Source organism: Anolis carolinensis, chromosome 3, assembly GCF_035594765.1.
Source record: "Anolis carolinensis isolate JA03-04 chromosome 3, rAnoCar3.1.pri, whole genome shotgun sequence".
Classification (NCBI taxonomy): domain Eukaryota; kingdom Metazoa; phylum Chordata; class Lepidosauria; order Squamata; family Dactyloidae; genus Anolis; species Anolis carolinensis.
In genome coordinates, this window is record NC_085843.1 from 263,522,618 (window position 1) to 263,537,530 (window position 14,913).

General features: G+C 40.8%; 1 protein-coding gene and 1 non-coding gene across 2 annotated transcripts in view; both read right to left on the minus strand.

The window, feature by feature from the left end:
• kpna4 (karyopherin subunit alpha 4) overlaps window positions 1-14,913 on the minus strand; it is a 42,079-nt gene that overhangs the window by 13,260 nt on the left and 13,906 nt on the right. Inside the window, exons 3-12 of the mRNA XM_062977513.1 lie at window positions 13,830-13,919; window positions 13,721-13,750; window positions 13,586-13,638; window positions 11,701-11,796; window positions 11,529-11,614; window positions 10,304-10,390; window positions 2,571-2,740; window positions 2,442-2,486; window positions 1,842-1,973; window positions 853-981 (exon numbers count right to left, since the gene is read on the minus strand). Of these exons, the coding sequence (XP_062833583.1) occupies window positions 853-981; window positions 1,842-1,973; window positions 2,442-2,486; window positions 2,571-2,740; window positions 10,304-10,390; window positions 11,529-11,614; window positions 11,701-11,796; window positions 13,586-13,638; window positions 13,721-13,750; window positions 13,830-13,919 (918 nt within the window). The remainder of the gene's footprint in view (window positions 1-852; window positions 982-1,841; window positions 1,974-2,441; window positions 2,487-2,570; window positions 2,741-10,303; window positions 10,391-11,528; window positions 11,615-11,700; window positions 11,797-13,585; window positions 13,639-13,720; window positions 13,751-13,829; window positions 13,920-14,913) is intronic.
• LOC134298176 (small Cajal body-specific RNA 7) lies at window positions 166-496 on the minus strand. Its single transcript, XR_010005125.1, has one exon. It is a non-coding gene; the product is annotated as a small Cajal body-specific RNA 7 (non-coding RNA).

The window sequence follows — 14,913 nt, forward strand, 5'->3', positions numbered from 1 at the left end:
TTTGATGCAAAAAGTTTATATTAGTACCTAATAAAGCTAACAATTTAAAAAACCCACATGGGTCACAAATACTTTTTTCTCTTAATTCTTTTTAAACTCTTCCTTATACTTCTTCAGCATAAACGATTTCCACCTCTGAATGTTGAAAATCATTAAACTGAACTCTTAGATCAGATCACAGGTTCCTTTGCATGACAAAATGAACCTGTCAGAGGTTTAAAAACACCTTGATGCAAACTATGAGTTTAACTTGGGTCTCTAATCATTGGCAATGTTGCAGTCAAGACCCTATGGTTTTGCAACAGCCTCAGATGCACTCCGAAATCAGCAGCTTTTTTTCAGTACCCATAATTTGCATCATACAGAGCTTTTACACACATGCATGAGCACACACACACCCCACCCACCCGTGCTACTTTCCCGTTTAAAATAAAATTTCCCATTGAAAATAGCATTTACTGTTCAAAATCAAATTTACACACACACAACACATACAACTCGTGACCTCTATTTCATCATTTCCAAGAGTCAGATTAATGCACCTCTATGCCAAAGACAAGCTACAAGTTTTATCCACTTGCAAAATGAATAACAGCTGAAATTCAGAAGTGACTACAAACTTCTACAGTATATCAAAGGCTCTCTCATTGTTTCCAAGGACATGCCTTGTAAAGAAACAACTATAAATTAAAATTAGTAAAGTCTGAACTGCTTTTTAAAAGAAATGCACCATGACTATATAGTTTTCTATGATGAAGACATTATACAATGGCACCTGTTATCCACCTCTCAAATGTAGAAGAGGACTATTTCTTTGTTCATAAATTCAGTGTCATATATATATCTACATACCTTATTAATTTTTTCTTTGGGGTGTGTCAATAGAGCAGGGAAGTGTGAAAGAGCTTCACAGTTCAGAACTACCTGGGTCTGTGCATCAGTGCCAGTAACAATATTGCCTACAGCTCTGAGTGCCGCAGTCTGAAAAGCAAAACATTTTGAAAGTTAAAAGTGGGTGGATGCACACTCACACGCTTCAAAGCGAAGTATCAGGTTGTAAGGGCTACAACATTTAACTGACGAAAGCATTAAATAATTATCTATATCTTCAATCATATTAAATATATCTTTATTAGGTTTGTTTAAAAAAGGGGAAACTTCAAATGTAACACAGTGGTCTTTCTAATAACTCCTCAGTTTCAGAAATTCCATTTGCCATTTTATGACAACTGAAACAGCAGCTCAAACAGATCATAAGGTGTTTTTTTAATAACTTAGATGTTACATAGCAAATAGAGCACATGACAGCACCCTATTTTCATTACATTTCAACTTATCAGTGACTTCTTACAGTTGGAAAATGAAAATTGGAGGACTCAGAAGCTATTTTAACCCATTTTGACTGATATGTTAGACAAATGGAAATAATCTATGCTGCTGTATGATAAAAGGAAAATATTTTAAATGTCTTTTAGACAATCAGCACTAATTTTATATGAAATAATTTCTTAATTTTAAACTATCAAACATCCCAGTAAAATATTTTTCCAATAATCATTGAACCTTTTATGGAATGCATGACAACCAATATTTTCTCCATGGCATATCAATACACAATATGAATAACCAAAACAACTCTATTAAAAACCACAGTTATCCTCTAACTTATATGATGTAATACCCACAGAATCTCAAGTTTTCCACACTAAACAGAGAAATGACAATTCAAACATTGTACATTTTTAACATGACAGTAGTTCAGAAAATACATGTTGAAATATACACATCATGGCCTGTAAGAAAAGTGTCTTGAAATAAAAGTGAGTTGATAGAATACTCACTTGTACTTTAACTTCCTGGTGGCTTAGAAGAGGAACCAAATGCGGAACGATTCCAGAATCTATCACCATCTGAATCTGTTCATTGCCTGAATCAGTTAGGTAGGAGAGGGCCCAGACTGTATCTACCAATATCTAATATGGTTTTAAAAATACAATGCATCAGAGTAATACAATCAGACAATATTATGTAAGACAATCAGGTATGTATAAAATTGTTACATTTTACATTTAAGATTACTATTTTCTTTCAGCATATTGAATATATTACATTTGCTGTACTATGCAATAAAGCATGGCAAGTTAATTAAGGAGAAATGTGGATTTGTGGCAGCATCTGGCAAAAGCCTTTACTGGTGGTTTCAGATATTTTTTTCTTAACATTTCCACCTAAAGTGCTAAAAAGAAGTTAATATAATTCCAGTCCTCAACTAGGACACATATTCAACTATCTTAGATTTAATTACTCTTATCCATCATTACATTGATTGCTGATGAATAAAAAAACAAGACAATGTTGCATATAAGTAGAACAAGGATTGCTTTTTAAATATTTGATTGTAACCATTCAATAAGTAAGTTGTGACATATTCAGATACTCACATTTACATCTGTGTGGTGAATTAAAACACAGAGTGCTGGGAGAATCTAGGGAAAACAGAAAAGGGTATTTACACATTTTGCAGTGTACCAGAAGGTGACAAAATTTTAGCAAACAATGAAATGGTTTACCTCCTGTATGGTTTCCATTGGTGGAGGTGGGTCTTTGTGACGGCACAAGTTGACCATTACCCAAGTAACATTTCTTAAGAAAGTTATTGGAATAGATGGGCTGATGAAGGACAGCAGAGGCTTCACCACTCCAAGACTAATGACGTAATCTCTACACTGGGGTCCATCACCTGCATAAAGATTTAAGTACTTTGTGAATATAAAAATGTGACAGATACCAAGCAGGACTTTCTTCACTCATCAGAACTTCTCACTTTTGAGGCAGAAATTTTATGGCAACTATTTCCATGTATAGGTGAAGGAGAATGGCTGCTAGATTTGGAATTTATTTTAGAACGACTCACTCCTCGAATCAGAATTGCAGGAGGTTTTATAGGACAGTGTGTTATGATTGAGCCTCATGGCTCTGTTACTGACAGACGTGGGCGTAAGACTCCTCGAGAGTCAGATACTCTCGAGGAGCGAGAGAGAAAAAGACTGCGAGACATATTTGCAGCACCATCTGACGAGGAGTCTTTCGAAGGGTTTACGGAGAGAATGGAGGAGGGGCTGGTTAGCTCAGAGGAGGATGAGATGGATTGGACTCGGGTAAGGGAGGAAGTGGGTGCCACTGGCCATGATGGGACAGAAGATGAATGGGGACCTTCAGGATTAGACCCATGGTTTAGCTGGAGGGATGGGACGGGATCCACAGCTGGAGATGCTGTTGGGCGTAGTCAGAGGTGTTCCAGCTCTGACGAGGAAAGTGATGAGGAAACGCCCGGGTTAAGGAGGACAGCTGACAGTGATGAAGATTTGTAACTGGCATAAAATGGGGCTTGGGAGCAATTGCAAATTGCGTTGGGCAAGGTAATCTGGGCAAACGCTTGGGATCCGTGTGTGTGTGGGACGCTTCCCTGAAGACTTGTGTGCTTTCCTGTGCTGTGACGTAAGTTGATTGGAATCCAGGGTCAGACGGCGGGAGGGATTGTGTGGGCATTTGTTTGTGCAAACCTGTGCTTACTCTTATTAGCTTGACCCTCCGTCGTCTTCTTGACGGACGCCATCTCCTGCTTTGAGAACTCGGACTGAACTGACCACGGCTTGTCTTCCCCCCTTCTTGGACTTGAAAAAAACTACAAACGTCTGCTTCTGGCTTTGATCTACGGAACGGAACTGGTCTACTCAACTGCTACAATCCTTGGCTGTTTTACTCGTGTTGGAGATCCTGTCTGCTGTGTGTGTGGGGGAGCGACGCAAGTTACTCTAAGCACAGTGTTGGCAGCAGAGAGGAATCTGCTGCCAATTAGTTGCATTCTTTGTATCTTTTGTTCCTTGGCTTTCGTTTCGTTTATACCCAGGCTGACGCAAGCAGTTTGTTTTTACCCGGATTAAACTCCGGTTTAATCCGGTTTATCTTTTGAACATTTACTTTTGCCCCTTTTTGCTCCTAAAGGCAAAAACTGCCTGGCCCTTGTGTTTTACGGGCATTTTTGAGTTCTGTAATCTAATAAACTCTGTTACTTTGAATCTTGTGGCGTTCTGTCCATGACAGATTGCCCAACGCCCATAAAAAGTTTATTGCAGCAATAAACCCGTCAGGAAGACGATGGATGAGTTAAGGGCCAAAGTAGACCAATTGCAAACGGCTTTTACCGTTAGCCAAACAGCTCAGGCTGTGAAAGGACATGTTTTGACTCCTGAACGCTTTGACGGAACCAGGTGCAAGTTGCCAACCTTTTTGGCACAAGTGGAGCTTTATTTTTCTCAGCTCAGTGCTCATGCTTTTCCTACAGACACTAGCAAGGTGGCCTTTATTTTGAGTTTGTTGACCGGTCCCGCAGGACAATGGGCCACTAATTTAATTTTGGGAAATGACCCAGTCAAGGACAATTTGAATAATTTCAAAAAGTTGTTAACTGATACTTTTGGGGATCCTCTCCGCACGGAGAACGCTGGGTGGGCTCTGTATCGGTTGAAACAGGGAAAGGGGACTGTTTTGGATTACTTAAATAAGTTTAACCTGTATCGCCACCAGCTGGATTGGGGGGAAAATGCATTCATGCTTTTATTTACTGCCGGGTTAAGTGATATGCTCCAGGATGAATTAGCACGCTTGGAGCCGGCTGAAAGCTGGGACGCCTTAGTAGCTAAGGTGCTGCGTTTAGACGCAAGGTTCGAGGCTCGTAAACACTCAAAAGCAATGTGTGCGCCACCCATGCATGTAACCAGGGCACCTGTGGTGATGGGGGAAGAGCCCATGGAGCTTGGGGTCTTTAAAAAGCTGTCTACAGAGGAAAAGAGCCGTAGGAGGCAGCTGGGCTTGTGTTTGTACTGTGGGAATGCTGGGCATTTTGCCAAAAATTGTAATGTGAAACCTTCCCAGCTTTCGGGAAAAGGCCAGCCCTAGTGCGACGTGAGTCCAACGCACTAGGGCTCCTCAAGCAGTCAACTGAGGGGAGGAAGCATGTTTTCGTACCCATTACATTATCTGTTGGGGGAAGGGAACTTGTTTCTACTTTGGCACTGCTGGACTCAGGGGCTACGGTCTCCTATGTAGATATTGAGTTTGCTAAGAAGCATGGCATTCCTAGAGTGCGCAAGGCATGCGACGTGTGGGTGGAAGGAGCAGATGGGAGACTGCTGGAGACTGGGGTGGTTAACCATGAAACCTCAGCAGTAACGTGGGAGGTGCAGGGAGTAACGGGAACGTTTGTGTGGGATATTACGAGCTTGCCTAGATATGATGTGATCCTGGGGATGGATTGGCTAGCTGTAGTAAACCCACAAGTAGATTGGGCAACACGTAAAGTGATCTTAAAGAGGCAGGATTGTTGCACTCTAAATGTTACTCATTCTGATATGGAGGGAGTGCCTGCTGAGTATGGGGAGTTCTCTGATGTATTTTGTAAAAGAGAAGCGGACAAATTACCACCGCACAGGCCATATGATTGCGCCATCAAGTTGGCAGAAGGTGCGAAACTGCCAGCAGGGAGGCTGTATGCCTTGACTGTACCGGAAAGGCAAGCTTTGCGGGAGTTTCTAGATGAAAATTTAGCCAAGGGGTTTATTCGCCCATCTAGTTCTCCAACTGCGGCACCAGTATTCTTTGTAGCCAAAAAGACTGGGGAACTTAGGCTGGTCTGTGACTATCGGATCCTAAACAAATACACCATTCGGGATAGGTACCCGCTCCCTTTAATCTCGGAACTGTTATCAAGGGTGCAAGGGGCTAAGGTCTTTACCAAGCTTGACCTGCGGGGGGCCTATAACTTAATCCGTATACGGGAAGGGGATGAATGGAAGACGGCATTTAACACGTGTTTCGGATGCCACGAGTTCCGAGTCATGCCTTTTGGGCTTTGTAATGCTCCTGCGGTATTCCAGAGGTTCATGAACGATGTGTTCAGGGACCTAATTGACCAATTTTTAGTGATTTATTTGGATGATATCTTGATTTTTTCTAAGGACGAGAAAGAACATCGTCAACATGTCAAGCAGGTTCTGCACCGACTGCGGGCTAATGGGCTTTTCGCCAAGGCTTCCAAGTGCGTCTTTCATGTGCCTGAAGTGGAGTTCCTAGGTCATGTAGTGTCAGGTAGGGAACTTAAAATGGACCCACATAAGGTTGACGCCGTCAACTCATGGCAGGAGCTGAAGACTAAGAAGGATGTACAAAGGTTCTTGGGTTTCGCTAATTACTACCGGGAGTTTATTCCGAATTTTGCAAAGCTCACGGTACCTTTGACGCAGCTTCTGCGCAAGAAACAGCCATTTGTGTGGGGGCGGGAAGCTCACGAGGCGTTTCTACAACTAAAGTCTAGTTTTCAATCGGACAACATACTAACCCATCCTGATGTTAACAGACCGTTCGTGGTAGAAGCGGACGCTTCTAGCTACGCGTTGGGGGCTGTATTGTCTCAGAAGGATTCCTCAGGGACCTTGCGTCCCTGTGGATTTTACTCGCGGCAACTAACACCCTTCGAGCAGAACTATACCATATGGGAGAAGGAGTTGTTGGCGATTAAGGTGGCGTTTGAGGTGTGGCGGCACTGGCTTGAAGGGGCACGGCACCAGATCGTGGTCAGATCTGATCACAAGAACTTAGAGCACTTGCAAACAGCAAAGAAGTTAAACCAGCGTCAAATCCGCTGGGCTTTGTTTTTCTCCAGGTTTAACTTCAAGGTGCAGTTCGTGGAGGGGAAGGCAAACTTGCGGGCCGATGCTTTATCCCGCAAGCCGGAATTTAAGACCAATGAGCAGGTAGTATGTCAGACCATCTTGCCTACTGCCTCTCTGTGTGTTGTAGATAATGAGCTTGGGTTACATGACCAGATCCTTGAGGCTCAGAAGGATGATGTGTGGACTCAGGAGCAACTGATGCTGCTCTCTGCAGGTAACCGTACCATACTGCCGCATCTCCAGGATCAAGACGGGGTATTGGTGCGTAGGGGGCAGGTTTACGTACCAGTAGGGACCCTCAGGTTGGAGGTGATTAGAGCCCACCATGACGAACCCATGGCTGGGCACTTTGGCAGGTTCAAGACCGTACAGCTTATCACCAGGAGCTACTGGTGGCCAAAGATGCGGCAAGACATTCTGCGTTTTTGTGATAGCTGCGCCGTTTGTCAGCAGAGTAAGACGCCTGTTGGGCGCCCTAGAGGGTTGTTATCGTCTTTACCTGTTCCGGAGAGGCCATGGCAAATCATTTCCATGGATTTTATTTCAGATTTGCCTAAGTCTGGGGGTTATACTTGTATTTGGGTGGTGGTGGATTTATTTAGTAAACTGGCTCATTTTATTCCTTGTTCAACCATTCCGGCGGCCCCTACGTTGGCCTTACTATTTACAAAGCACATCTATCGTTTGCACGGAGCACCCGAGGTGATTATTTCAGATAGGGCTCCGCAATTTGTGTCACGCTTTTGGAAACACTTCCATGAGTGTTTGGGGACTAAGTTAAACGTGTCTTCAGCTTTCCATCCGCAAACGGATGGACAGTCGGAACGGGTTAATGGGCTCTTAGAGCAGTATCTGCGTTGTTTTTGTTTAGATCAACCCACGGCTTGGGTAAAGTGGTTACCGGTGGCGGAATTTGCTTACAACAATGCGGTGCACACGTCTAGTCAGCATACGCCATTTGAGCTAACTTATGGTTTTCACCCACGGGGAGGTGTGGCGCCGTCGACCAATGTGGTCTCTTCGGACCCTGTGTACCGCTCTTCGGAAATGGCTGCATTGCATGATGTTGCCCGTCGCTTACTGTTGGAAGCTAAGGCAACGCAGAAGACTCAGGCTGACCGCCACAGGCAGGCAGGGGAGGAGTTGGAAGAAGGGGATTTGGTGTGGTTATCTTCCAAACATATTAAACAGGCTGGGGGAAAGTTTGCGCCTCGGTATTTGGGTCCCTTTCCTATCGTTAAAAAGATTTCTTCTGTTGCGTTTCGTTTGCGTTTACCGTCTAGTTTAAAGGTCCATCCAGTCTTTCATCGTTCGCTGTTGAAACTTGATACCTCTAGTCGTCGTGGTGCTATAGCGGAGGGTATCACTGCCACTTCTCCGCCATCGGGGGAGGAGGCCTTTGTGAGAGGGGATAGTGTTATGATTGAGCCTCATGGCTCTGTTACTGACAGACGTGGGCGTAAGACTCCTCGAGAGTCAGATACTCTCGAGGAGCGAGAGAGAAAAAGACTGCGAGACATATTTGCAGCACCATCTGACGAGGAGTCTTTCGAAGGGTTTACGGAGAGAATGGAGGAGGGGCTGGTTAGCTCAGAGGAGGATGAGATGGATTGGACTCGGGTAAGGGAGGAAGTGGGTGCCACTGGCCATGATGGGACAGAAGATGAATGGGGACCTTCAGGATTAGACCCATGGTTTAGCTGGAGGGATGGGACGGGATCCACAGCTGGAGATGCTGTTGGGCGTAGTCAGAGGTGTTCCAGCTCTGACGAGGAAAGTGATGAGGAAACGCCCGGGTTAAGGAGGACAGCTGACAGTGATGAAGATTTGTAACTGGCATAAAATGGGGCTTGGGAGCAATTGCAAATTGCGTTGGGCAAGGTAATCTGGGCAAACGCTTGGGATCCGTGTGTGTGTGGGACGCTTCCCTGAAGACTTGTGTGCTTTCCTGTGCTGTGACGTAAGTTGATTGGAATCCAGGGTCAGACGGCGGGAGGGATTGTGTGGGCATTTGTTTGTGCAAACCTGTGCTTACTCTTATTAGCTTGACCCTCCGTCGTCTTCTTGACGGACGCCATCTCCTGCTTTGAGAACTCGGACTGAACTGACCACGGCTTGTCTTCCCCCCTTCTTGGACTTGAAAAAAACTACAAACGTCTGCTTCTGGCTTTGATCTACGGAACGGAACTGGTCTACTCAACTGCTACAATCCTTGGCTGTTTTACTCGTGTTGGAGATCCTGTCTGCTGTGTGTGTGGGGGAGCGACGCAAGTTACTCTAAGCACAGTGTTGGCAGCAGAGAGGAATCTGCTGCCAATTAGTTGCATTCTTTGTATCTTTTGTTCCTTGGCTTTCGTTTCGTTTATACCCAGGCTGACGCAAGCAGTTTGTTTTTACCCGGATTAAACTCCGGTTTAATCCGGTTTATCTTTTGAACATTTACTTTTGCCCCTTTTTGCTCCTAAAGGCAAAAACTGCCTGGCCCTTGTGTTTTACGGGCATTTTTGAGTTCTGTAATCTAATAAACTCTGTTACTTTGAATCTTGTGGCGTTCTGTCCATGACACAGTGGCTCTCAACCTTTGGTCATCTAATTGTTGTAGAAATTATTATTGGGTTTTGGGGAGATGAAGTTCAAATATATGGAGAGCTAACGGCTGAAAACCACTTTTGTAGGACACTTATTAGTCAAACCCTTTGCTTGACCCAAGCCATTCAAAGCTAAAGCATACAGAATACAGAAGCTATCTCACTTCTGCTTGAAGACATTGATAAAAGATAGTCCCTATCTGGGTCACTGGCTTCATGGTAAAAAGTTTCTTGCTGTTAATACATTTCTTCAAACATACAACTAATATATCCTTCTGTAACTTCAGACCCTATTCTCGTCCTATTCTCTGCAGCAGCAGTGATCACACCTTTAACCTATGAGAGAGCTCTTCAATTTTTCTGGAAAGTCTTAGCCTCCCCAATACCCCAGTCTTCCCCAGTCCACCACTGTATTACAAATCTGGTAATGTTATTTTAGCAGAAAAGTGAACTCTAAGTTTAAGGAACAGCTCAGCATAGATTAAGCATGTTCCGTTTTCCAAGAAAGAGGAAAAACAAACGAAATTAAATCCATTTAACTAGAGTTTGTCGTCAGGTGTTCGTGCTCTTTATTCTGCCATACTTGAACATGTTATGACCTAGTCACTGGTTTAATATCTTGTTCAGATTTATGGGCAGAACTGGGCACAAAAACGATTAGTGTGTCTCAGGGTCCCCAGTGTAATAAAATACCTAGGATATTACACCAGCAGCATCAGTTTGGCAGAATAAATAGCATTTACTTGAAAAAGGACAAAATAAAGCATCTGAACAGTCTGAACGTAAGAATAATGTTCTTACAGAAACATCACTCTTTTACACAATGAACCTTACTGCAATACCTGAGATGTACAGACATATGTATACTCAAGACGAAAGACAATTTACAAGCATTTTTGGACAAAATTCATTTTCATAAAGCAATACAAATCTAGGCAACTCATTAATTTTCTGGCAAGAGTTGCCTGGAATTCTGATACCCACCTATGATATTGCCTAAAGCCCATACCGCCTGCTCACAAACATTCTGATGGGGCGAATGCAGCAGCCTCAAGAAAAGCGGAACAGCATCTGCGAAACAAAGAAAGACATTACTGAACCTCAAGTTAACATCTGCTAGTGACATTTAAGACAAATATTTAAAATTCTGCAGGATTTGAAAGCTCTCTTCTTTTACAGGTTTTAGGACTGCAAATCATGCCAGTTAGCAGGCTATACTTAAATTTCATGGTTGTCATTTAACTTTACAGAATTTCAGGATCCTAATGCAAATAATTTTACATTGTTATAAGTAGTATTGTTTTAACAGGTCAATTTAATTAAAAAAACTGTTTCTGTTATTAAAATTTACTTCATATGACCTGTTTTAATTAATTTTGTGAGCCTCCTTGCATCAACAGAAAGGCGGGTTAAAAGTTGAATGAAATTTATTTGGCCCATTCAAGAGAAAGGCTGGATTCGCACTGAATGAAAATTTTCCATGCTTGGAATTCTCTTTGCTTTTGCTTAATGGTTAAAAGTACCATAGTGCACTACTTTTCCAGGTGATCTGATATGGAGGACCAGCAAGATTTTTTTTCTCCCAATGGGCCAAAGATTCGTAATATATTTATGCCCGTTCATTACAATGGTCTCTTTCTTTCCTGGACACTCACTGGGGATTTGCAGTCAATGGCTCAGACACCCGCACGTCTTGAATGACACTACTTGAAGAAGCATTGACACAGGGAACAATGCAACAATCTGTTCTTCTGCAAGCAGTTCAGTTTGGATGTGGGGAAAGGAGGATTAAAAATTAATAAGCACAATAACCTGGAAGCACCAGATTCTGTATAATTTTGGAAACGAAGTAAGGTCAGTCCTGGTTAGTATTTGGATTAGGGATTGCCAATAAATACCAAGAACTAAAGACTTTATTTCATAGGAAAGAACTGGCAAAACCACTTCTGACGATTCTTTGCCTAAGAAAACCCTATGAAATTCATAGGGTAGCTATGAGTCAGCAGGCAGCTTGAAGGCATGAGTGCACACACATACACACATAGTTGTATCTGGCCCATCGTCAAAAGGTTCCCACCCCTGCATAAAATATGAACTCATTACCATGTATTTATAGATACTCTTGAGCAAGGAATGTGATACTGTGGTATTTGACAAATTTTACAAGGGTATGTGCCCACACAAATGCATTAAGTACTTATTTACTTACTGGACTGGACTACAGCCTGTGTTTGTTCAGAGGTTCCAGATGCAATATTTGTCAGTGCCCACGCAGCTTCAAATTGTAAAGATGGGCTAGCAACACACAAAGAGACAAGACTTTAGTTTTGCTCCAGTACATTTAAACACCCATTTGTGTAAGGAACTATTCCTATACTTACTTGTCATCTCTTTCAAGACAGTGCACTAATATTGGTAATATTCCAGATTTTATTAAGTCATCAATTGGTGGGTTGCGATCACTGGAGAGTAGCTTTCTGTTGTAAAAATATACAGAAGTGAATCACGATGCATGAAAAACTCAAAGGGCCCCATTTCAACTTTCCGACTGCATTATTTTCAAAATTATTACCTCCCCAAAAAGTTGATAGAAGCTAGTTAGGATTTAAAGTTCAAACTATTTGCAAAATCTATTGCAGTATCCAAATGCCAAAAAATATGGAAGACAACTAAAATGCTGAATAGGCAAATATACAGCTATCATGTAATTTAAGAAAACCACCCTGAGGTAGTTTATTCTTTTATTTTCATTGTATTTCACACATTAGCAAGGGCAGAAATGATGACTATTTTCTCCCCTCATCCCACAGTAGTCAAGGGCATGCTAATGATGAATTTAATGAGGCATACAGAAGAGAAATAATATTCCATGCTGATGCCAGTGATGCTTAAAGTATTCTTCCTATCTACTTAAAACAAGTGTGATTGGAAATTGATGTTTAAATATAGTTCTCTTTTATTATTTTTTTCCTTTATTTTTAAAAGCCATAACTGGAGACTCAGGTGTTCTGAGACAAAAGACATAAAAATAATTTTCAAAGAAGTAACCATGTTACTTTCTTGCAGCATAAAAGAGGAAGGAAGGGGAGAGAAAAAACATGGTAGCACTTTGAAAACTGTTTTTTATGTTTGCATAAAAAGTGGATATAAACCCATTTCTTCAAATGTAGCACAAAGTGGTATTAAGGCTTCAGGTATAAAGCGTATTTATACTTTCATGGGAATGGAATGGAATAGGATCCACAAATAATAATTCATGCCTTAAATTTCTTTCACAAATTACTTTCGTTCACTAACACTAACTGACCACTGTGAAGATGTGAAAGATCTATATTACCTGACATTGCAAAAATCTAGTGAAAGGTGTATGATTTGCATCTTTTTGGGTCCTATTATAGTCCATCCCATTCACACATCCATGTAAATAGGCTGTGTACCTGAGTCCTTAACACCACTCAGATTGGTTAACACCCATAAAACTTCATTTTTCCCATTCCTTCCACCTTTTTAAAAAGCCATAAAAAGCCAGAGTTTTACAAACACCAGCTAACTGTTGCATATTTGATAATATCTGATAAGTCACAAGTCTTTTGAATAAAGAATATTCAATACTAACAGAATAAAGTATCTGTCAAAGTACAATTTATAGACTTTTCAAAACTCTTTGCATTGATTTAATTAATATAAAGATAATTTAATTTATGCCTAGTCCTTTTTTCACATTTTATGAATAAGAAGCGAGATTTCTATATCATTAATCAAATTGCTGGCAAGATTTTTAGTGAGAAATCTCTCAAATAACTATTTCATCCATATTTGTTTATCTGGCAGAAGTGGCCGTTCCCCATGCTCCTTTCTAAGGCCCTGCTGCCCTAAAACACAGCAGCAAAAATGTTAAAATTACTACTTTTCTGTAGTAACTGAAGGAGAACTGTATTCCTTAGAACAAGGTCACAGTTCCCATCCCTGCATTTTGTACATAGGTGACAGGGTGGTCATTTTTTTTAAAGACCAGTCTTTCTGTATTTTTTGCCAAAATTCAGCAGCACTAAGCAGGATGAAGTACAGGCTAGAAGAGATTTAAGGGGAATGGGATCTGCCTAGGTGTTTCACAGGACAACCAGTTTGCTACTTCACCTTACAGTCAGTAGCAGAATCAACATTTCAAGGCAAAATAAAGTACAACTACAATTTTTATGAATAAATTATACCTTCACAGGAACTGTTGTGAAAAAACATGGAGATTGGCATGATTTTTAGTCTTACCTTGCAGCCTGTACTGCACTTAATTGGATACCTTGGTTGTCACTTGAAGCATTCTATGAAATGAATAAAATAAATTTTGAATTCAGGGCTTTACAATACAAACAAAATTTTAAGTAACTGGACATATCTATTTACCTGCACAATTGCCTCCAGAGATGTGTTTTGCTGCAACAAATATCAAAGCGTTAGAGCTAGTTACAAAGAGATACTTATGTTGTATTTCAAATAGCATATTGGTTCTTACCACCCTGAAGTCGCCATCTATATCAGAATCTTCACAGATATCTTCATGAGGTACATTTCTTTTCTTTAACAGATGCTCATCTCGTTTGTTCTTTTAAATGCAAAAGATGAAGTTGTATTATTTATTTTGGCAAATTAATTAATTTCTTAAGAACATGTAGTTAATACATCACAAATGATGAACTTAATGAATTATTCTGAGGTGTAACAATGACATAATAAAGTCAGATAATGAAAAGAACACGTAACATTTCTTATTTGCTCATATTATGCTTGGAGGCATTCTGAGGAAGGGGAGCATGAGTAAAGCATGTGAAAAATTAATCATTTTTCAAGCTGTGCACTTTTCTATTATTTAAATATATTACAAACTCATAATATAAGGAAGGAAGGATAGATAGATAGACAGACAGACAGACAGACAGACACACACACACACACCAGCCTAATATAGTTCCTTTCTTACTCCAAAGATTCAGATAATCAAGAATGCAAACATTTTGGGGAAAATAAAATAACAGAGATATCCCCTTCTCTCATCATTCAGCCAAGTTCTGTCCAGCACATCACTGATCAGAAACAAAGATCACAACTAAATTTACGAGTCTCACAAATAAAAGATGGCTTCCTGCTTTGGAACTGAATCTAGAGATACAAAAACACTGAACCCAGCCTCTTTATTCTCATATCTTAACCTTCAAGCAACAAGGACAACCACAGATAAACATTTATTTTTGTTTGACAATTATACAACACTGGAAAAGTAATGTAGTCTTTGTTTCATACAATGATTTATTTCACATAATGCAAATGACAAGCATTCTCAATAACTTAAACTATAGAAGGTATTTTTTCAACTGACATATTAATAGTCAATTACATTATTACACTAATAGAGAAATTGAGCAATTTCTTCTGTTGTCAGGAAAAAAAAGATGGTTGCTTACACTATTGGTAATTTAAAAAGCCTACAACTCTAAAGGAAAATATTAGAAACCAGAGGTATAACCAATCCACAGTGGATATAATGCCTGTGGCTTGCATTTCTTGATCTATCAAAATTGACAGATCATTTCTTCACAAAG